This window comes from Carassius gibelio, chromosome A7, assembly GCF_023724105.1.
Source record: "Carassius gibelio isolate Cgi1373 ecotype wild population from Czech Republic chromosome A7, carGib1.2-hapl.c, whole genome shotgun sequence".
In the NCBI taxonomy this organism is placed as follows: Eukaryota; Metazoa; Chordata; class Actinopteri; order Cypriniformes; family Cyprinidae; genus Carassius; species Carassius gibelio.
In genome coordinates this window covers 37,537,092-37,561,415 of record NC_068377.1, presented here as the reverse complement: position 1 = coordinate 37,561,415, position 24,324 = coordinate 37,537,092, and the positions used below count along the sequence as shown (strand labels likewise).

The window sequence follows — 24,324 nt, the reverse complement described above, 5'->3', positions numbered from 1 at the left end:
TAAAGACAGCGCCTATTTAAAAATGTGCTTTGCCGATCTCTGAGACGGTGAGCTCCACTCGATCAGCGGGAGCTCAGTGATCATCTATCCGCCGAGGATCAGCCTCACCTCGGCTAGACTTTCTGATATGTGCCGCTGGCTCTGATGTCTCTTTAGTGGTTAAAACATAAAATATAATTCAGCTGCAGGGTAAATCTAACCAGTTTTCTTTGGTCTGTATTCAATTTATCTATATGTTAAAATGAAAATAAAAAAGGCAAATTTATATAATATTTCGTTTCATTGTAATGGCTGCATAAACACAAATCCCTGAACTAAGTACATTTCTGCAGCTGTTATTATGCTTAAATGAAAACCAAAGGAGGCAGTAGTATTTGATATTCTATTTCGTTTTATTGTAAATATACAGAGAGGAAAATTACAGGATTCGCGTCGTCACTGACATCACACTCCCGAGACGAATGCACGAAGTCAGAACCAACTACCGATGATGCACGTCCAAAATCAGCGTAATTGTATTTATTTATTTTTTATCAGCGGTACTTTGTATTGAGAAACGCGCGCAGATCTACGTCACCAGTCTATTTGCCTAATCTTCTCAGTACTTTACACCGCGGTGGAAACACAGAAAGCAACAGGTCTGGGGGGAAAAAAAGTTCCTGGTAATTTCAGTGGAAACGCGGGAGAAGTCATATTGAAGGTGGAGAGAGAACTGTACATGCACTCCCCCACCTACAATTCCTGCCAGCCCGGGACTCGAACTCACAACCTTTCAATTGGGAGTCCGACTCTCTAACCATTAGGCCACAACTTCCCACAAGTGCATGATTAGTGTTTAATTACTGTACAGCATCAGTCGAATCATCTAATAATGTAATAACTTGAAGAGCAGTTTCACTTAAAGCTGTTAAACAAAAGTGCTCAAATAAAATGATTGAATATGTATTACAGATAGATCTGTGTACAGATAATATGATAATATCTGTAAAGTATTTCAGTCAAGCATGTTCATAATCAGTTCACTCGTTATCATTTCTGAAGCAATGCAAGCGTTACTGTGTCTGCTGCTGTGAATCTCTTTTAGTCGTCTGGTGTCTTCTCTGAACTCAGGGACCTTTAAACAGATCAGAGATGATGATTTATACAGGAGATGTGAATAATGAGCTCATTCATTTGACATTTTATACTCATCACAAACATCTGAACCAAATAACTTAAAGTTAAAATGTGTAAGAACCAATTCATGCCACGATCTGCAGGAACGAGTGTAAATTATGAGAGTGTTATCAGTTATTGTAAAATCATTGTACAACTAACAGAATACTTACATGTTTTATTAATCTTCTTCTGACCCTTTTTCCAAAAAGCTAGAGCAGAAGTTGTGTCACCAACTCCAACATCAGCATCTGAAGAACACACAAAAAAATTATAAAATAAAATAAAAAATGGATGACGATTAATTTCTTACTGCTAAATTCTGAAAAAATAAAAAACAGAGGTGTTAATTATAGGAACTAAAAACTCTGCTTGTAATAACCTAGAACACTGTCTAAGACTTGATGGTTGCTCTGTCAATTCTTCGTTATCAGTTAGGAACCTAGGTGTGCTACTTGATCACAATCTTTCCTTAGAAAGCCATTTCTAGCATTTGTAAATCTGCATTTTTCCATCTCAAAAATATATCTAAATTACGCTCTCAATGTCAAATGCAGAAATGTTAATCCATGCATTTATGACTTCAAGGTTAGACTATTGTAATGCTTTATTGGGTGGTTGTTCTGCACGCTTAGTAAACAAACTACATCTAGTCCAAAATGCAGCAGCAAGAGTTCTTACTGGAACCAGGAAGTATGACCATATTAGCCCGGTCCTGTCCACACTGCACTGGCTCCCTATCAAACATCGTATAAATTTTAAAATATTGCTTATTACTTATAAAGCCCTGAATGGTTTAGCACCTCAGTATTTGAATGAGCTCCTTTTACATTATAATCCTCTATGTACGCTATGTTCTCAAAACTCAGGCAATTTGATAATACCTAGAATATCAAAATCAACTGTGGGCGGCAGATCCTTTTCCTATTTGGCGCCTAAACTCTGGAATAACCTACCTAACATTGTTCGGGAGGCAGACACACTCTTGCAGTTTAAATCTAGATTAAAGACCCATCTCTTTAACCTGGCATACACATAACATACTAATATGCTTTTAATATCCAAATCCGTTAAAGGATTTTTAGGCTGCATTAATTAGGTAAACCGGAACCGGAAACACTTCACATAACACCGTACTTTCTACATCATTAGAAGAATGGCATCTACGCTAATATTTGTCTGTTTCTCTCTTATTCCGAGGTCACCGTGGTCACCAGATCCAGTCTGTGTCCAGATCAGAGGGTCACTGCAGTCACCCTGATCCAGTACGTATCCAGACCAGATGGTGGATCAGCACCTAGAAAGGACCTCTACATCCCTGAAAGACAGCGGAGACCAGGACAACTAGTGCCCGGATACAGATCCCCTGTAAAGACCTTGTCTCAGAGGAACACCAGGACAAGACCACAGGAAACAGATGATTCTTCTGCACAATCTGACTTTGCTGCAGCCTGGAATTGAACTACTGGTTTTGTCTGGTCAGAAGAGAACTGACCCCCCAACTGAGCCTGGTTTCTCCCAAGGTTTTTTTCTCCATTCTGTCACCGATGGAGTTTCGGTTTCTTGCCGCTGTCGCCTCTGGCTTGCTTAGTTGGGGTCACTTCATCTACAGCGATATCATTGACTTGATTATAAAGGATTGCACAGACACTATTTAACTGAACAGAGATGACTTCACTGAATTCAATGATGAACTGCCTTTAACTATCATTTTGCATTATTGAGACACTGTTTTCCAAATGAATGTTGTTCAGTGCTTTGACGCAATGTATTTTGTTTAAAGCGCTATATAAATAAAGGTGACTTGACTTGACACTTGAACCTGAAACAGATCAGTCAGATTATTCAGAACAATCTGGAAATATTGTATTTCAGGAAAAACTCAATCTCACCTTTACTTTCGCATTTCTTTCCTCTTTTTCCGACTTCTGAGTACGTCACATTATTTGACTCTGCTTTAGCTGGAAAAATACAAATGATATTATTTAGAAATTAATATGCACTTTTGTATTTGTTGAATTAGAAATGAAATAACGTGGTTAAAGACTGATTATATTGTACAGGTGAAGTTAAGAGTGTTTCTGAACCTTTGTCCATCTTTTTCTTAACAGTGACCTCTGAATATGTGACATATGTCAAGAGCTCTGAATCATCTGAAACAAACAAAAGCCAACGTGACTGAACCATATCTGTTGATTTCTTTTTATTTTTTATGTTGTGACAGAAAGTCAATCAGACTTGGAAATACATGAATAATTATTTGTTGTATCTGTACAATCTCTTTTAATAATGAGTTACTGAGGCTGACCAGACTGTAGAGGAAAGTTCTCCAGTTGAGATTGTGCAGATTGATTTGGGACTGATGTCTGGTTAATGTTACGCTGCTGATCTAGAACAGAAACAAAGAGCATTATGATCACTCGAGAGGATCTGCAGTGACTCTTTAGTCTGATATTTAGATCTTCTCATGATTCTTTACTCAGAAACTTTATTGCTGCTGTTCAGTTGTATTAATCATGTTCTGAAGTGCTCCACACCTTTGTTCTTCTTGTATCTCCACATCAGCAGCAGTGAGAGGAAGAACAACAGACAAACACTCGATCCCACAACCACACCAGTGACCAGAAGAGAAGATGAAGCTGCTGAGACCGGAGAACAAGATCAGATCTGTTCATTAGTGACACACTGTATCATAATATTACAATAACACATCAAATCACTCAGTATTTCAAGACTCCTGACTTTACTTCCTGTGTTAATCAGAAAGATAGTGTTTATCTTTACATCCAGCTCATTCTAATAAACCTTGTTTACTTAAAAATGAAGTGTGTTGAAAACAAAAAAACAAATACAACGGATAATTAGTTAATTGTAAATGCATCAGTTCATATATTGTAGTGTCTGGTAATGAGTGTTTATCACAGTATTTACTCACCATTAACAGACAGATTTATTCGTTCACTCTCCTGTGATGAGTTTGGTCTTTTATCTCTCTGTCCTCTACACGTGTACTGACCCTCATCAGATGTAGTTACTGCTCTGATAGTGAGAGTGTCTGTGTTTACAGTGTAACGATCAGACGACTGTAACTTTACTCTGTCTTTATACCACTCATATCTCCAGTCAGTGTAAGACTCAATCACACACTTCAGATTGACCGTCTCTCCAGTGAAGACACGACTCTTTGGATCTACAGTCAGTTCAGTTTTGGGTAAGACTGTTAAGATAAAAACATAAAGTGACTCAAACAGCTTTAATAATAATAATAATAATAATAATAATAATAATGTTTATAAACCATATATAATAAATAAAGTTTCTTAAACAATTAGAAAATAAAAGAAAAATCAGCACCATGTATATATGTATGGTTTAATACAAAGGACCGAAAACCAAAAATAGGCTACTTTTTCATTTAAAAACATGAATGCAGTTGGATGGCCGGATGGAGAAAGTTCAGTAAAGTCTTGAAACATGTTTTTTAAAAGTTGAACTTACATTAATTCTACATGACTTTCTAAACATGACTCTCTTGTGTGAGACGCGACTGCATCGATGATAGATGTCTCTCTAGAAAATGTGATAAATATGTTCTGTGTGAACGGCTTGTTTCAGTTTTGATGTAAACAAGTTTCTTCTCCACATTGATGTTCTCTTTTTCCTCAATATTTTGTATGAACATCGCAGCAGCGCTGCATCGAGTGTGTTCACCTGGATAGACTAACAAAAAAATATAATGCGATGACACTTAGCCTACCGTCATCGCATCTCGTGTGCCACTGATAAAGGCTAAAATATAATTTGACTGTCCTCGGCCATGCACCATCTGCATTATTTCATTTTCATCATCAATAGGGCTTGGGCGCTGCATTGCATTCTGGGACATGGTGGCCATGTTGATGGCCTCGCGAATGTAAACATACAGCAAGTTGGCGAAAAGGTTGTGGGATTTATAGGGATACGCTAAATAGGGATGCCAGGGACTGGTATGTGGACAAAATCGGCACTATTAACGGTTTGGATCCATGTGAAATTCCCAACAAAGAGTGGAGCACCGACGACGACTTGCTGCCGCACTTTTGCATCACAGATATCTTCGGCTACCTTGTGTGTTTTGTGAGCGCCTACACTTCAGAATAGATCCGAAACTATAAGTCATTGAAGTCTCATGTACAGTTCACAAATGGATGGGTTCAGGAGCTGAATATCATAAAGCCGACAAACAGTATACAGTAATCCAGTTTTCTGCGCTCTACCTAGCTGCTAGTTTAGTAACCGTTAGTGCTAACATCCATTCACACATGGACTTTTAACAATGTGTTTCAAAAGTGTAGTTAGTGGCTGTCAACTCTCCCGTTTTTTTCTGGGGTTCTCACGTCTCCCCGTTTTAGTATTTTCCTGTAAAATATCCTGTTAGCCCTTCGATCAGACCTGTCAAGTCTCTGTGCTGTTGTCCTGTTGCTACTCCTTGCCCTTCCAGTGAAACAGATGTTTTCAAAGCATCGTTTTTCTTACGTGAAAGCAACCTTAGCGTGATGTTGGGCTTTTTAAGATAGCGTGGTTGTTGTGAGAGCACGATTTCACGCCAATCTGTAACTAAAGTCACGTTAGACCTAGCTTCACAAATCACTGTGAGACACCAATGTATCCCTGAGCGAGACACTTAACCCCTAGTTGCTCCAGAGACCTCTGACATATATATATATATATGTAGCAATTGTAAGTCGCTTTGGATAAAAGCGTCAGCTAAATGTGTAAATGTAAATATACTGATTTGTATATTTCAATATTGTCAAATAGGTTTCTTTATGAGGACAATGATATTAAACTCACCCTTCACCAAGAGAGAAACAGAGTTTGATTGTGATGAGACTGATCTTCCTTCTATGTGTCCTCTACACGTGTACTGACCCTCATCAGATGATTCAGATCCTTCAATAGTGAGAGTGTTTCTGTCTACAGTGTGACGCTGAGACGACTGTAACTTTACACTGTCTTTATTCCACTCATATCTCCAGTCTCTGTGATCAGACTCAATCACACACGTCAGAATCACTCTCTCTCCAGTGAATACTGTATTGTCTGGAGTCACAGTCAGAGTAGATCTGGGTAAAGCTGTGAAGAAAGACAAAAATATGAAGTGACTCAAACAGCTCTAAGGATGTAAATACTTTGTAAATATGCTACAAAACCATATATGGTTGACTCAAGCAAAATGACTCAAGCAACACTTATAGTAAAAAAAAAAAAAAATTGTAAATGGTTTACACAATTATACAGTTCATATATTATGTCATATTTGATAACACCAGTCATGTTGTGGTTTGTTCCTGTGGTCAGTTTTGTGCTCTCAGTGTTTTCTGGAGGCTCTGGCTCCGTCTCGTCCTCAGACAAACACCTCTGACTCGTCATAGAAAGCAGAATGAAGCTCCTGCTGAAGGAGAGCTGAACACCTCCAACTACAACCTCATATGAGGAGACACTGAATCTCCATCAACTTCAGCAGACGATCTGAAGACTTCAGCAACTCATTTAACATCATCATCTGGAAGTCACTTCACTCTCTCTGACTTCAGGACTAAACTCATCTCTATTGAACTCTGTGACTAAAGTAATCATTAGGTGTGTAACGATACACTCATGTCACCATTCACTTCAACACATGACACTGATCTCACTATATACTCCATACAAGACTGAAACAGAGTTCAAATGACAAGTTTTATATTTAATTATTGTATCTAAGGCATAGAAACAGTTAACAAAAATAAATGTTTATTAAAATGCTAAATGTGGTGTTATATCAGGAATGGAGCTGAAAAGGCTTTGGTTTGGTGCTTCTCTCTCATGAAGAGCACAATAGAGACACCAGAATAGAAATATTGAGGATTCACCAAATAATACAGTTTTATATTATAAACACATGCTTTCAGTCTGACTACATATTTATTATATGTTTTAAATATCGCATTGTATTAATGAATGTATTTGTATTTAATTGATTAATAATAAATTAATAAACATAGAAGCTCAAGTGTGTGTCCTTCAGGGTTCATTATATTTTGTGCATCATATTTGATACTAAATTAAATCTATTAAAATGTCTGTTTAATCTATAAACAATACACACTGTTGCTGTTCATGATACTGACATGATGATGCTCGTGTTTCTGTTTTGTGGTTAAAGGTGTAATAGCAGATCTTGGAAAATGCTAACTTTAGCCTGATAGCACTGAAAGTGAACGTCCCACCTTCCCTGACATCACCGTTCAAAGCCACGCCCCCTGAGCACATGAACACTCACACGGACCAGAATACCAGAGACAACATTACTACAACATTACTACAACATTACTACAACAGGCTATAACAGACTAAAACAGACTACAACATTACTACAACAGGCTATAACAGACTAAAACAGACTACAACATTACTACAACAGGCTATAACAGACTAAAACAGACTACAACATTACTACAACAGGCTATAACAGACTAAAACAGGCTCCCAATTCCAGCCCTTGCCCCTATTTAAATAGTATTTATTTACAGAGGTATATTATGTCACACTTTACACTATTTTCTCTAGTAAGTTTAATCTGTGTGTGAAGATGTTACACAGCACAAATCCATGAATGAATGTTCTGAAGTGTAGTAAACTTCAACAGATTTCCCTGCTCAGGGAGTAGGGAGCAGTGAACACTGTGTAGGGATCATATCCATTGAAACACAGTTCATGCACAGAGCTCTCTTCTAATGAGCTGGCATCAGAATCAGGTGTGTTAACTAAGTGACACATGATGTCTGATGTGATGAATGTGAGCTGGAATTGGGAGCCGCTGGGTCACATCATGTGTTTTTCACCAGTGAGTTCACTTTAAAAATACTACAATAACAGGAAGGAAGAACCTGCCATTCTAGCTCTATCAGAGTAACGCTCTCATGAAGCTCACGCCGCTGTTTGAACTTTGACCCGAGCAGATAAACAGTCCTAGTGCCTCGCTTTAAATGACTAGGGCTCTGTCGTTTGCCTCAAACATTATCTCAAACTTTTATCTAACTTTTCAAGCATTTATTAAGGAAATTATCTATGTATCGTCCAGACCAACAATTAACTGATATTAGAGAGCAGTGAACATGCAAATAAAAATAATCGCTCTGCACACTTTAAGCTTCAAAAACACCCTTCAAGAGTCTACGGGAGACGTCACGGACACTGCGTCCAGGTTTTTATACGGTCTATAGTAGAAATAAAAACTGTATGCTCAGTGGTGTGTAATATAACGAAGTAAAACACTTTGTTACAGTATCCTACTTAAGTATTTTTTGGGATTATCTGTACTTTGAGTTTTTATATTTCAGCCAACTTTTACTCTGCAATATTTCCAGATTAAAATGTATACTTTTACTCCAATACATTTTCCCGAAGTATATTCGTTACTTACAGCAAAATAGTCAGAAGAACACAGACCGCAGGAAAACATGTTTGATGAATCAGTGGTCTGACATTAGGCCCTGTCCCTGTCCCTGTGATAGTAATAAATAACGGTCTTATTAAATATCACAAATATCTTATACAAATATAATATTTATGTTCATAATCATTAATTGCTATTAAAATAACGTACTGAGAACAAAAATGAACACACATAAACGTTCATAATTATGTATTTTTTACTTTTAGTATCTTGACACTTTCTCAAGCAGGGTTTTGAGCTCAGATAAGATGGTTGTTGAGCGTCCTCAGGTGACATCAGAATACACTACCTGTTATTAACGGAAAAATGTAAATTATCCACCAAATGATCATCATTTTGTAAGTTAACAATGATGCCACCTCAGTAAATTAGTCAAATAGTAAACTGAGTTATTGCCTACATAACATATTTTAATATAAACAATGTAGAAAAAACGTTAAAACAGAAATAATAAAGGTGTAAACTTCATCTCTCATTCAAACTCGCTCCCTCCCGCTCTCGCAGTAGCGTGCTGAACTGTCAAGTAATGTTCGTTTGGCTGCCTGGGGCTCGAGGATATAGAGACATCAACTTTTTTTGAGCAAGCAGTGATTATGCGTGACACAGTCTCAATTTGTGGGACGCATGAATTGGGCTTCAAATGCTGTGCGCGCACGCGCTACATGGGACGCGTGGTCACCCTACATCGATCTGTAGATAAAATGACTGATGAAAATGTACAGTTATATTCATCACAAACAAAATTTGTTAAAAAAGAACTTGAGCGAGAAGCTTCGAAACTCTGTGTAAGAAAAATAAATCTACATTCAAAAAAGAAAAAAAAGTTTGGGTTAGCATGGATGATTTACGGGAAATTTAATGTGTGTGCAATGTTTACTGTAACTGAGAGATTCCAGCCAAAAAAATAAAAACAACTCATGGGCAGGGTTTCATATTTTTTTTGAAGCACCCCTGGGTGCTGCCATTGGCTAGCGGACCCTCTTAGCACTCCATTGACTCCCATTCATTTTTGGCATCACTTTGACAGCGAAAGGCTCAATTAGTCCATTAATAATTTCTAAAGAAACATAAAAATGTATAAAATGCTCCATTACCTTGTATCTTACATTATGGGCCATAGAAGCATTTTTTGTAAAACATAGGCTAACGATTGCATTATAACCAGCGACTCTCTGTCGTACAGTAGAGAAATTACCGTATGGACAGGAGGAGAAGCTCGCAGACAATATTTTACTGTCTATGAGACAATCGGGGGGACGTGGAGGCAAAAAGTCAAGGGAGAGTCCATAAAAGCAACGGGACAAAATTATTCAAGAACGTCTGCAAGATTCGGTGGGTAATTCAGATTTCTCTTGGCACAGCGGTTAGAAGATTTACAGGTTGCTCACGTGACATCTACGTCATCAAGCTCAGTTTGAGTGTGTGCAGTACGCTCGACCCCCAGGAAGTGTGTGCTTCTAATTGACTTCACTTGTCTCTGTTGAATCCAGTGGTGTCGCTGTGTCCATTTCTTTTACTGTCTATGGCGGGAACGGGAGTCATTCTTCCAGGATTGAAACGGGACGGGATTTTCCCTCAGTTTTTTTCATGGCATTGGGACGGGACATATTTGAAGGTCCACTCCCGTGTCACCCTCTAATTCAAATATTAAATAATGTTATGTCATTTGTTTACTCTTACACTAAATGTTTGCTGCTTCAGTCCAGATGAGTTGGTTATAGGGTTGATGTAGTTTAGGGCAGGGATCTCCAACCCTGCTCCAGGAGAGCTACCCTCCTGCAGACTTCAGTTCTAACCCTGCTCCAACACACCTGTCTGTAGTTATCAAGTAATTATCAAACACCTTGATCCGCTGCTTCAGGTGTGTTTGATGCGGTTGGAGCTGAAATCTGTAAGACGGTAGCTCTCCAGGAGCAGGGTTCGAGACCCCGGTATAGGGTGTGAAAACTGTACTGCTGTGGTATTTGTATAGAAAAGTATTGCTTGACTGAAGTAAAGCTATTTCTCTCTTTCTCACCCATGCACACTCACACACACACACACACACACACACACACACAAATTTTAAAGCTGTATTTAAAGTTTTTTATTTGTTATTTCACCCTGATAATCTGACAGAAATGTCTTGTCGTGGCTCAAAAATGTGCTGAACACATGCGGTTCATGTATGTCTTTAGTCTGTTTGCTCTTTAGGTTTTTCACTAAAACACGTCATTTACACATTTTGCATTTACTGTTGAGTGTTGAGACTGTTTACATATTTGTACAAATATTTACAAATAACCCAAATTATGAAAAAGGACTAAAACTAACACTAGAACTAATAAAAACGAAACTAAAAGCATTTTCAAAAAATTAAAACTAAACTAGCAAACCCACTTTAATTAAAAACCCACAACTAATTAAAACTAAACTGAATTTGAAAACAAAAAGTCAAAACGAAAAATAAATAAATATGGAAAATGCAAAACCATAATAACCTAATAATAACATAATAACAGAGTTTATGAGGACAATGATATTAAACTCACCCTTCACTGAGAGAGAAACAGAGCTTGATTGTGATGAGACTGATCTTCCTTCTATGTGTCCTCTACACGTGTACTGACCTGCATCAGATGATTCAGATCCTTCAATAGTGAGAGTGTTTCTGTCTACAGTGAGACGCTGAGATGACTGTGATATTGAAGTGTAGTATGGGTATCCTCTCTTCCACTCATATCTCCAAACACTGTAAGACTCAATCACACACTTCAGATTGACCGTCTCTCCGGTGAATACTGTGTCTGGAGTCACAATCAGAGTAGGTTTGGGTAAGTCTGTTAAGATAAAAACTTAAAGTGACTCAAACAGCTTTAAGAAAATAATTATATATTGTTTTATATTAATATATACTTTTACAGTATGAATATTATACATGGACTTTGTCATATTTGATAATGTTTGTTCTGGTTTGTTCCTGTGGTCAGTTTTGTGCTCTCAGTGTTTTCTGGAGGCTCTGGCTCCGTCTCGTCCTCAGACAAACACCTCTGACTCGTCATAGAAAGCAGAATGAAGCTCCTGCTGAAGGAGAGCTGAACACCTCCAACTACAACCTCATATGAGGAGACACTGAATCTCCATCAACTTCAGCAGACGATCTGAAGACTTCAGCAACTCATTTAACATCATCATCTGGAAGTCACTTCATTTTCATCAGACATTTAAGATATGTTTGTAGAATAGCCTGAATGAAGCAGTGATTTTAGGAGTCTGTGATTTAACACTTTTGATCTCATTTCCGCTGAGCTTCCACTGATACCAAGGACTCTTTTATAACACATGGACTTTAAACATGGTCTTTAGATAAAAATAATAAAGCAAACACTGAATAATCCAGTCCACCACATTTACAGAGAGAAGAAGAGAGGTGACCATGAAGAAAAGGAGGAGAACATCTCTGTGTCTTCACTGATTCTTCAAAGAGAGAGACACGTTTCCCAAACTGGGGTTCATGAGGGAACTAGCAGGGGTTTGTGAGCTGATGACAAGCTAATAATTAAATCATGAAAATACAAAATCAGGTAACACTTTAGAATAAGTTTCCATTAGTTAATGTTAGTTAACTACTTAATTAACATGAACGAAGCAAGAGCAATCCTTCTACAGCATTTATTATTCTTAGTTAATGTTAATTTCAACATTTACTAATGCATTATTCAAATCAAAAGCTGTGCTTGTTATCATTAGTTAATAAACTGTGAATTATCATGAACTAACAATGAATTACTGTATTTTCATTAATATTAACAAATATTAATAAATAGAGTAATAAATGTATTGTTCATTGTTTGTTCATGTTAATTAATAGATTAACATTAACTAATGGAACCTTATTCTAAAGTGTTACCCAAAATTAAAATAAATAAATACATAAAAATAACGATGAAGAGCTGAACATTCTTTTTTTTTTCAGATTCCAGCGACGCATTTAAAGTGTCAGCTGATTAAACTACAGCACACACTCATATTAAACAGAACATAATTATTCTCTGATGTTATTATTCACTGATACAGATATTTTCTTATTATTTTCTTGATGTGAACAGGTTTTAAAAAGTGAATAGTTTTATATAGCGTATACATTTAGTTGAGGAACTGCGCTCCCAGTGTGTGTGTGTGTCCTGTTCTTTCTGAACATGGTGTAAAGACATGCAGCACTTTGGCAGGCCTCACTTTATTTGAAGTGACATTGTGACATTCAGCAAAGTATGGTGACCCATACTCAGAATTTGTGCTCTGCATTTAACCCATCCGAAATGCACACACACACACACACACACACACTGTGAGCACACACCCGGAACAGTGGGCAGCCATTTATGCTGTGGCGCCTGGGGAGCAGTTGGGGGTTCGATGCCTTGCTCAAGGGCGCACGTCCTGATTCTGCCGAGTTCGACGCGTCCCTGGGTCAACAAGGGAGGTGCTTAACGTAAATTTGAGCAACCAATCAGATTACTCACGTCACGTGACATGTGCCCAGCCTCAGCTTGCGCGCCACTATTTGAATTGTGTGCTTTGACGTCGCCTTCATTTTACAAAGGTAAGTGCATATTATTTAAAATGTGCCATTTCAAATGTGTCCATCCCTGCTAAGCATAATATATTATTTTTATTAATATATTATTCATAACTGACGCGAAAAATTCGCTGAACTGCGCATATATTAAGGTCCAAATCGCCAAACCCCGATCCTATCGGACAGGAAGGTGCCCACGATCGTTTTGCCCCGGTCCGGTGTGGCGTTTCCCCCGTGATCGCGTCGTCGGATCTTTTTGTACGATTATTTATATCACTTTTGTCATGTATTCGTTTAGCAGATGCTGATACTAATCCTTCTGTGAAAGAAAGGCTAAACACTTTTGCGGATGGATGGGGGGTTTGTCGTCCATAAACAACAAGGAAATATATTGTGTTGACCCGGCGACATCATTAACCCGTCCAATATACAGTATGACACACATTTATCAATGACTGTATTTAAATAATAATCATTATTATAATAATACAATATCCAATTTAAAACAATCATTAATCTCTCACTATATTGTAGTAATAATAATACAAATAATAATATCTTGTGTTGACCCAGGGACGTCATATTCTTGTGTTGACCCAGGGACGTCATATTCTTGTGTTGACCCAGGGACGTCATATTCTTGTGTTGACCCAGGGACGTCATATTCTTGTATTCGTATTCTTGTAATAATAATAACAATATCTTATATAAGGCCAAGAGTAATCTATCACTATGCTGCAATAATAATAATAATAATAATGAAATATCTTTTGTTGGCCCAGGGACTTCATTCTTAATAGCTCATCTAATATAAGACAAACAGTAATTAATCACTTTATTTTATTATTATTATTAATAATAATAATACAATATCTAATATAAGACCAAGAGTAATCTATCAATATACTGCAATAATAATAATAATGAAATATCTTGTGTTGACCTAGGGACTTCATTCTTTATAGCTCATCTAATATAAGACAAACAGTAATTAATCACTTTATTTTATTATTATTATTAATAATAATAATAAAACAATATCTAATATAAGACCAAGAGTAATCTATCAATATACTGCAATAATAATAATAATAATAATAATAATAATAATGAAATATCTTGTGTTGACCCAGGGACTTCATTCTTTATAGCTCATCTAAAATGACAAATTAATTAATCACTTTATTTTATTATTATTATTAATAATAATAATAACAATAATAATACAATATCTAATATAAGACCAAGAGTAATCTATCACTATACTGCAATAATAATAATAATAATAATGATGATGAAATATCTTGTGTTGACCCAGGGACGTCATTCTTTATAGCTCATCTAATATAAGACAAACAGTAATTAATCTCTTCATTTGAATAATAATAACAATAATGATAATAATAATAATGAAATAAAGCATATATTAATGCATTATTCTGCTTGACCTTATTCTACATTCCTAATCCTATCTAATACCTAAACTGAACAAGGAACTTACTAATTGTTAATAAGCAGTAAACTACTTAGGAAGTTTATTGAGTAAAAAGTCATTATTAATACTGAATATGTGTTCCCTATACTAAAGTGTTACCTGTACTGTTACTATTTATATAACTTTTTTAAAGTAAATATTAAATTGGTTAAATTTAACATTAAATCTATTTTTCTTTTTTCATTATAGCTTTAAGATTTTATATCAACTTTCAAATAATTCCTCGACAGGTTTGAAGATTTCTCAGTTCTTTGCTTATATTTCAAGGATCACTGGCTGGTAATAGGACACGCGTGGTCGGACAGTGCTACAACCATGCCAACTCCGATACAAACAATCTTGTTGAAAGGTGATATTTGCAATTAAACGTATGCAACTTCATTATGAGTTCATGCAAATAATGTAATAGAATCACAAGCATTTGGAATATAGTTATATAATAAATCAAACACAATCATATTAAAACATGTATTGTTTTTCTTTGCTTGTCTAATCAGATTTTTCCATCGCCTAAATATCAGTTTTTGTTTGGCATTAGGAACCTTAGACTGGATCTCATCAGCATTCTCATCAAGAAGACAGATGGATACTTCCAGGTCATTCATGATTTACAGGCAGACAGTTTGAAGAATGAAAAATGCTTCTTTGAAGACTGTTTCTGTAGCTGCCCAATAGGAGTCAGAGGACATCGCTGTAAACACCTTGTACTTGTACTTACTGATCAAGTGAACACGATTCTCAGAAGTTTCCTGATTTGAATTATCAAATAAACGGACGTGCTAGTGTAATTAAGCAAAATAAGCTTTACTCCATTCTGTGCTTTGACAGAAAAGAGGTACATGTAAGTGTGCATATGAGAAATTAAGTGCAAGAGACTTGTTTTTTTTTGGTTTTGTTTATTTTACTATGTATTGTTTTAAAACAATGAAAAATTATGTAATCTTTAATTGTAAATTAAGCTAAGTAAACCATGAACATTTAGCATTACTCTGCTGTCTGAATGCGTTCTCTAACAGTGATATATTGTATATTTAAATCAATGAACTGTAACATTACTTAATTGAGATGACAATGTTTGAAACAATTACAATTCATTTGTTATTGTGTTCACTGGATCAGTGTACCTCTACTTAAACTGACTGATTAAAAATGAGATGACAACATCTACAACTTGTGGTCCAAATCTATGGGTCAGCAGACTAAAAGGTGAATCCTCTCCCAGTTTTTTTCCCTCAGCAAGCACTGGTGAGTACAGAGTGTATTCCTGCAAACACAAATGGACAGATTTGTAAGCAAGAATCAAGTAAAAAGAAAAATTACAAAAAAATCTATAGATAGAGCTACAAATAATGAAGTCCCTGGGTCAACACAAGATATTTCATTATTATTATTATTATTGCAGTATAGTGATAGATTACTCTTGGTCATATATTAGGTATTGTATTATTATTAATAATAATACAATAAAGTGATTAATTACTGTTTGTCTTATATTAGATGAGCTATAAAGAATGACGTCCCTGGGTCAACACAAGATATTTCATTATTATTATTATTATTATTGCAGTATAGTGATAGATTACTCTTGGTCTTATATTATTGTATTATTATTATTAATAATAATAAAATGACGTGATTAATTACTGTTTGTCTTATATTAGATGAGCTATAAAGAATGAAGTCCCTGTGTCAACACAAGATATTTCATTATTATTATTATTATTATTATTATTATTGCAGTATAGTGATAGATTACTCTTGGTCTTATATTATTGTATTATTATTATTAATAATAATAAAATGACGTGATTAATTACTGTTTGTCTTATATTAGATGAGCTATAAAGAATGAAGTCCCTGTGTCAACACAAGATATTTCATTATTATTATTATTATTATTATTATTATTGCAGTATAGTGATAGATTACTCTTGGTCTTATATTATTGTATTATTATTATTAATAATAATAAAATGACGTGATTAATTACTGTTTGTCTTATATTAGATGAGCTATAAAGAATGAAGTCCCTGTGTCAACACAAGATATTTCATTATTATTATTATTATTATTATTATTGCAGTATAGTGATAGATTAATCTTGGTCTTATATTAGATATTGTATTATTATTATTTTTAATAATAATAATAAAATGACGTGATTAATTACTGTTTGTCTTATATTAGATGAGCTATAAAGAATGAAGTCCCTGGGTCAACACAAGATATTTCATCATTATTATTATTATTATTATTATTATGCAGTATAGTGATAGATTAATCTTGGTCTTATATTAGATATTGTATTATTATTCAAATGAAGTGATTAATTACTGTTTGTCTTATATTAGATGAGCTATAAAGAATGACGTCCCTGGGTCAATACAAGATATTTCATTATTATTATTATTATTATTATTATTATTATTATTGCAGTATATTGATAGATTAATCTTGGTCTTATATTAGATATTGTATTATTATTAATAATAACAATAATAAAATGAAGTGATTAATTACTGTTTGTCTCATATTAGATGAGCTATAAAGAATGAAGTCCCTGGGTCAACACAAGATATTTCATCATTATTATTATTATTATTATTATTATTATGCAGTATAGTGATAGATTAATCTTGGTCTTATATTAGATATTGTATTATTATTCAAATGAAGTGATTAATTACTGTTTGTCTTATATTAGATGAGCTATAAAGAATGAAGTCCCTGGGTCAACACAAGATATTTCATCATTATTATTATTATTATTATTATTATGCAGTATAGTGATAGATTAATCTTGGTCTTATATTAGATATTGTATTATTATTCAAATGAAGTGATTAATTACTGTTTGTCTTATATTAGATGAGCTATAAAGAATGACGTCCCTGGGTCAATACAAGATATTTCATTATTATTATTATTATTATTATTATTATTATTATTGCAGTATATTGATAGATTAATCTTGGTCTTATATTAGATATTGTATTATTATTAATAATAACAATAATAAAATGAAGTGATTAATTACTGTTTGTCTCATATTAGATGAGCTATAAAGAATGAAGTCCCTGGGTCAACACAAGATATTTCATCATTATTATTATTATTATTATTATTATGCAGTATAGTGATAGATTAATCTTGGTCTTATATTAGATATTGTATTATTATTCAAATGAAGTGATTAATTACTGTTTGTCTTATATTAGATGAGCTATAAAGAATGACGTCCCTGGGTCAACACAAGAATATGACGTCCCTGGGTCAACACAAGATATTTCATTATTATTATTATTATTATTATTATTATTGCAGTATAGTGATAGATTACTCTTGGTCTTATATTATTGTATTATTATTATTAATAATAATAAAATGACGTGATTAATTACTGTTTGTCTTATATTAGATGAGCTATAAAGAATGAAGTCCCTGTGTCAACACAAGATATTTCATTATTATTATTATTATTATTATTATTATTATTATTGCAGTATAGTGATAGATTAATCTTGGTCTTATATTAGATATTGTATTATTATTATTTTTAATAATAATAATAAAATGACGTGATTAATTACTGTTTGTCTTATATTAGATGAGCTATAAAGAATGAAGTCCCTGGGTCAACACAAGATATTTCATCATTATTATTATTATTATTATTATTATGCAGTATAGTGATAGATTAATCTTGGTCTTATATTAGATATTGTATTATTATTCAAATGAAGTGATTAATTACTGTTTGTCTTATATTAGATGAGCTATAAAGAATGACGTCCCTGGGTCAATACAAGATATTTCATTATTATTATTATTATTATTATTATTATTATTATTGCAGTATATTGATAGATTAATCTTGGTCTTATATTAGATATTGTATTATTATTAATAATAACAATAATAAAATGAAGTGATTAATTACTGTTTGTCTCATATTAGATGAGCTATAAAGAATGAAGTCCCTGGGTCAACACAAGATATTTCATCATTATTATTATTATTATTATTATTATTATTATGCAGTATAGTGATAGATTAATCTTGGTCTTATATTAGATATTGTATTATTATTCAAATGAAGTGATTAATTACTGTTTGTCTTATATTAGATGAGCTATAAAGAATGACGTCCCTGGGTCATCACAAGAATATGACGTCCCTGGGTCATCACAAGAATATGACGTCCCTGGGTCAACACAAGAATATGACGTCCCTGGGTCAACACAAGAATATGACGTCCCTGGGTCAACACAAGAATATGACGTCCCTGGGTCAACACAAGATATTATTATTTGTATTATTATTACTACAATATAGTGAGAGATTAATGATTGTTTTAAATTGGATATTGTATTATTATAATAATGATTATTATTTAAATACAGTCATTGATAAATGTGTGTCATACTGTATATTGGACGGGTTAATGATGTCGCCGGGTCAACACAATATATTTCCTTGTTGTTTATGGACGACAAACCCCCCATCCATCCGCAAAAGTGTTTAGCCTTTCTTTCACAGAAGGATTAGTATCAGCATCTGCTAAACGAATACATGACAAAAGTGATATAAATAATCGTACAAAAAGATCCGACGACGCGATCACGGGGGAAACGCCACACCGGACCGGGGCAAAACGATCGTGGGCACCTTCCTGTCCGATAGGATCGGGGTTTGGCGATTTGGACCTTAATATATGCGCAGTTCAGCGAATGTTCGCGTCAGTTATGAATAATATATTAATAAAAATAATATATTATGCTGAGCAGGGATGGACACATTTGAAATGGCACATTTTAAATAATATGCACTTACCTTTGTAAAATGAAGGCGACGTCAAAGCACACAATTCAAATAGTGGCGCGCAAGCTGAGGCTGGGCACATGTCACGTGACGTGAGTAATCTGATTGGTTGCTCAAATTTACGTTAAGCACCTCCCTTGTTGACCCAGGGACGCGTCGAACTCGGCAGAATCAGGACGTGCCTCAAGGGCACCTAAGTCGTGGTATTGAAGGTGGAGAGAGAGCTGTTCATGCACTCCCCCCACCCACAATTCCGTCCGGCCCGAGACTAGAACCCACAACCCTTCGATTGGAAGTCCAACCCTCTAACCATTAGGCCACGACTTCCCCGCCACGACTGTGGCGCCACTATCTGAAATAACATGTTCATACAGTATTTTTTTTTTTTTGCATTATGGGTAGGAGGCGCGTAGAAGAAAGCATTTGAACCTGCAACGAACATGGATGGAGATCCATGTCGGAATATCTCGGTGGTTACAGCGACCAAAAATCACAACAATCTGGTGAGATTAAAGAGTTTCTTGAAAGTCATGTGTGACCTTCAGGAGTCTAACACTCTCTATACTAAATAAAATCCAATTATAACATATTGAGCTCAAAAGAGCCACCTGGTTTCACACAAGCCACCCTAATTAAAGGACGCAGATGGAAGCTGGTATGTCAGAAAAAAATACATTTATTTATATTTTTACAATTGTTAGATTATATAAACAATCTTTAAAAGACAACTGTTATACTTTATGAAACTTCCCTCAATCCAAACACCAAATGGTTAAGGGCAGGCACGGAGTTTCCCTCCTGAGACGTGTCAGAGTTTAAAGCACACCACACGTCACTCTTAATAAATAATTTAAGAATACACAGGTAACACAACCCAATTAAATAGATCACACGTGATTCACAGCAATATCCCCTCTTCACTTCACACACACACCACTACAGGCGTTTTGTCTCTTTGGAAAACTACACAATCACCCTAGTATTTCAATTAGAGAACCTCACATTGTATACACAAGTTATCAGAGAGAGTAAAAAAAAACAAAAACAAAACAAAAACAAACATACAGTGTAAAACACACAATCCGATATCTCTCCCCTCTCTTCACATGCCTCTAGGGCGTTCAGCAAACACTAGTATAAAATATGGTAGGCAGTTTATATAGCTAAAACTAAATAGGAAAAACAGTGACTGGACACTGGACGTCCTGAATAGCAAATAAATGTTTGCACAATGCGTCTTCACCACAATCTCACGATGTTTCTGCAACAGTTTGCCCAGAACAACTGTTTTGTCCACTGGCCAATCTCCAGCCTCAAGCAACGACAACAGCACTGGTTTAAACCATCGATCCTGGTGCTTTCATTCCCCACGCTGTACCGACACACTATGTTGGAATGCCAGCTTAGCTTATCGCTCTGTGACTACGTCACCCTAAATAGCTGGCTGAGTAATGCCGCGCTTCGAGGTGGTATCTACTGGGTCCTAATGTCCTACCGCTTACACATGCATAGTTTTAACATCTATCAGTCATGTTGATGTACAGTATACTAAACGCCACGGACTTACACCACATGAAATGAAGTAACTTAGCTAGATAATGAGCCAAGGTGATTCAAGCTAGCAATTAATATTTCAATAGTTTGTCCATTAATTTTAGAAACAATGTGCTTATTTTAATGTCAATTTATGTAAATTATACGATCCAAATCTATAAACAAACGCTAAGGTTTGAGTAGCATTCCCGTGGTCAAGTTTCTGTGGCATTCTTGCCATGTGCACGTCTGGTTAAAGAAGATTCATCCTGAAAATCAAACGGCTATAGCTGTTTATGATGCTAGATAGTTGGTCTAAGACTGTATTTGATGAATTCATGTCAGCTGTGCTCGTCTTTGATGGAAATCCAGCAAAAACAGTACTGATCGGGCTAGTGCAGTAGCTAGCTATGTGTACAGCTATTTTTAATTGCATTGGCATAGTGCACCATATTTTGTGGGGGTTTTTCTGTTTTGATTATCATTGAGTTGTAAGTCAATGTTTACATTTTTTTTTTTTTTTTATTACAGATGCAGGGGACCATCCCTGATCACACTGCTGTTGAAGATGATATCCCAGGATTTATATCTCAGAACCAGGAGGAAATTTTAATGGTTTCTTACTTGTCATTAATATTGTGTTTAATTTGTTCTATGTTCTAGGGATATGCCACTACAGCTGACCTTCAGAGTTCCCGATCTATACCTGCAACTCCTCGTCTGATACTTCTTGGTAAGTTGGTTTTAGATAGGACAGTTGGCTTTAGTGTTGTATGTCGTGAATTCAATGGTATAAAACTAAACTGTTTTCAAAATGAAAACTAATACAGAAATTTGACAGTTAAAACATTTCTGTTTCAGGAGAAGCGGGAAGCCGCTTCCATCGCTGGATGCTCAGCCTTGAGGGCCAAATCGTTGGCGAAGGGATCCAGTCCATCTTTGTGACAGGGCTGACATCTTTTTTTCCTGTTTTTACATCTTTAACCTTCAATACCAAGAGGAGGCAGCCTGCACGCTTGAATTCATCCAGAGGTAAGATATTGTCTGCTAACACCTACATTTTTTCTGGCCTAGCTGTGGCTCAGAATCAGGTCTGGTGATGGGATTTAGCAATTAACTCTGATTTATAAAGTTTTTATAAAGTTTTATTCACAGAGTTAAGAAGATCATGCATGTTGAGGATAGTTCATGTACATTTGTTGTCTTTGTTGTGCTGTCTGTGTGAATTGCTAGATTTTTTTACCAGTGTATAATTTTTCAGACGCTTTGTGGGTATAAACCCAGGAAAAGGGGACAAAGGCTGCAAAGGGGAAAAAAAGAAGAACTGTCAACTCACACATCGCCAGCCTCGTGCGCAAGCTCATGGACTTTCAGTGGGATTTCATTTGAAAATGGTGAGTAAGATGTATATAGGTGCTGGTCACACAGACTGATATATTTCAAATGTTTATTTCTTTTAATTTTGATGATTATAACTGACAAATAATGTGGAAATATATCAGTCTGTGTGTAATGAATGAATATAATATACAAGTTTCACTTTTTGGATGGAATTAGGGAAATTCGTTCTAATGTTCATCCTCAACTGCCTTTCAACGATAGAATGCTGCCATTCTTTTTTTGTTCTTTCAATGAATTGCACTCATAACACTTTCTATTATTTTATAATAGAAATTAGCTTTTTCTAAAATTAGCTTTTGTTAGGTCAAGCCATGTGATATAATTTTGGATTAAAAATGTGAAGTTATGGAACTCATCTCTCTCTCTCTCTCTCTCTCTCTCTCTCTCTCATACAGACCCAAGACTTTGCAAAGGATCCTCATTGTGTGCTTTGACAAAATGGTTAGTGGTCTAAGCAGTGACAGTGTTTTTGTTTATTGCTCTTTATTGATGAAGAGTTCCATTAAGTGTTATGTTGGTTTGAATGTATTCATACATGTTGAATGTTAGTGGTTTAGGTAACACTAAGTGTTGAGGTTCAGTATTTTGTTATAATGAACAATGTATTTGGGTTTACAAACTTATTTGCTACTTTTTAAGACATGAACATGAGAAAATGAGATTTGTTTGTGATTAATCTGAGCATATTTGTAACATTTTTATGTGACCAGGAGTAACAGTGTATATTCTTGATTTGAGTCTTTTTGTTTGAATATTAGCAATTCAGGGGACAATAAATGTTGAGGATTAGGGCCCTATCTTGCACCGACAGCGCAAAGCCAAACCTAAGTGCCTTTGCTAGTTTAAGACCGACGCAGTTGTTATTTTCCATTCAGCGACCACAGATGTCAGCAATGAACATGATATGCAATATATTTCTGTGATTGGTCTGATCCATGTGTGCCTACTTGTGTAAGTATTTACCTTTCAGTGTTTGTATTACAATAAAAAAAGTTAATTTCAACATGGAACTATTTGTTTTCTTTCTGATAATCTGATGGATTATGCCCATCCTTGTATTAACTCAAACTAGAATATGTGTATAACAATCAGTGGTTCACGTTACTATGCTACAAATAATTAACAATATTTAATGGAAACAAAATAAATGGTCATTTAACAGGAAAATAATGTTAACACTGCTGCCTGTTGTTTCCTGTTTTTTTTTTTTTTTCTGTGATTCACAGTAAATTCCTGTTGAAAAACATTACGGGAGTGCACTGTAAAATAACATCAACAGGAATTAACTGTTAAAATAACAGGAAAATAACATTTGGGGATGGATGGCAAGGGAAGTTTACAAAAACTTAAAAAAAGACCGTGGATGCTCTTCGTGAAGCCATCTTCACCACATGGAGCAGCGTTCCCTCCAGCCTCCTGGAAACAGTATCAAGCATATGCCGAAACGAGTGTTTGAAGTGATCAACAAGAACAGTGGGGCTACTCACTACTGAGTCCTTTTATGACACTTTTAGTTCTGTTGTGAGTTTATTTTTGGGCTATGGTCTTAAACTTTTGATCAGCTGAAGAACAGCCTGTTTGACTTTAAATGCAGTTTTCAATAAATTGCCTACTCTCTATTTTTTGTCTCTTGATCCTGTTTCTTCTTTTGGCATTTTGAAGCAGCACTTACAACCCGGTTATGATCCACTAGTGCAAAATGTGTAAAACTTCCCATGGTCTTAAGATTTTGTTCAGGGGTGTAGATAGATAGATAGATAGATAGATAGATAGATAGATAGATAGATAGATAGATATCCCTCGTAAGCTTTATTTAAATATTTGTTGTCTGTAATGTTTAATTCTCCTATCGTTAAGTTTGGAAGTTTGATTTGGACATTA

General features: G+C 35.2%; 1 protein-coding gene across 1 annotated transcript in view; it reads right to left on the bottom strand.

The window, feature by feature from the left end:
* The window catches only part of LOC128017541 (basement membrane-specific heparan sulfate proteoglycan core protein), a 1,082,135-nt gene that overhangs the window by 659,412 nt on the left and 398,399 nt on the right, over positions 1-24,324 (bottom strand). Inside the window, exon 16 of the mRNA XM_052602945.1 lies at positions 11,167-11,244. Coding sequence (XP_052458905.1) covers positions 11,167-11,244 — 78 coding nt within the window. The remainder of the gene's footprint in view (positions 1-11,166; positions 11,245-24,324) is intronic.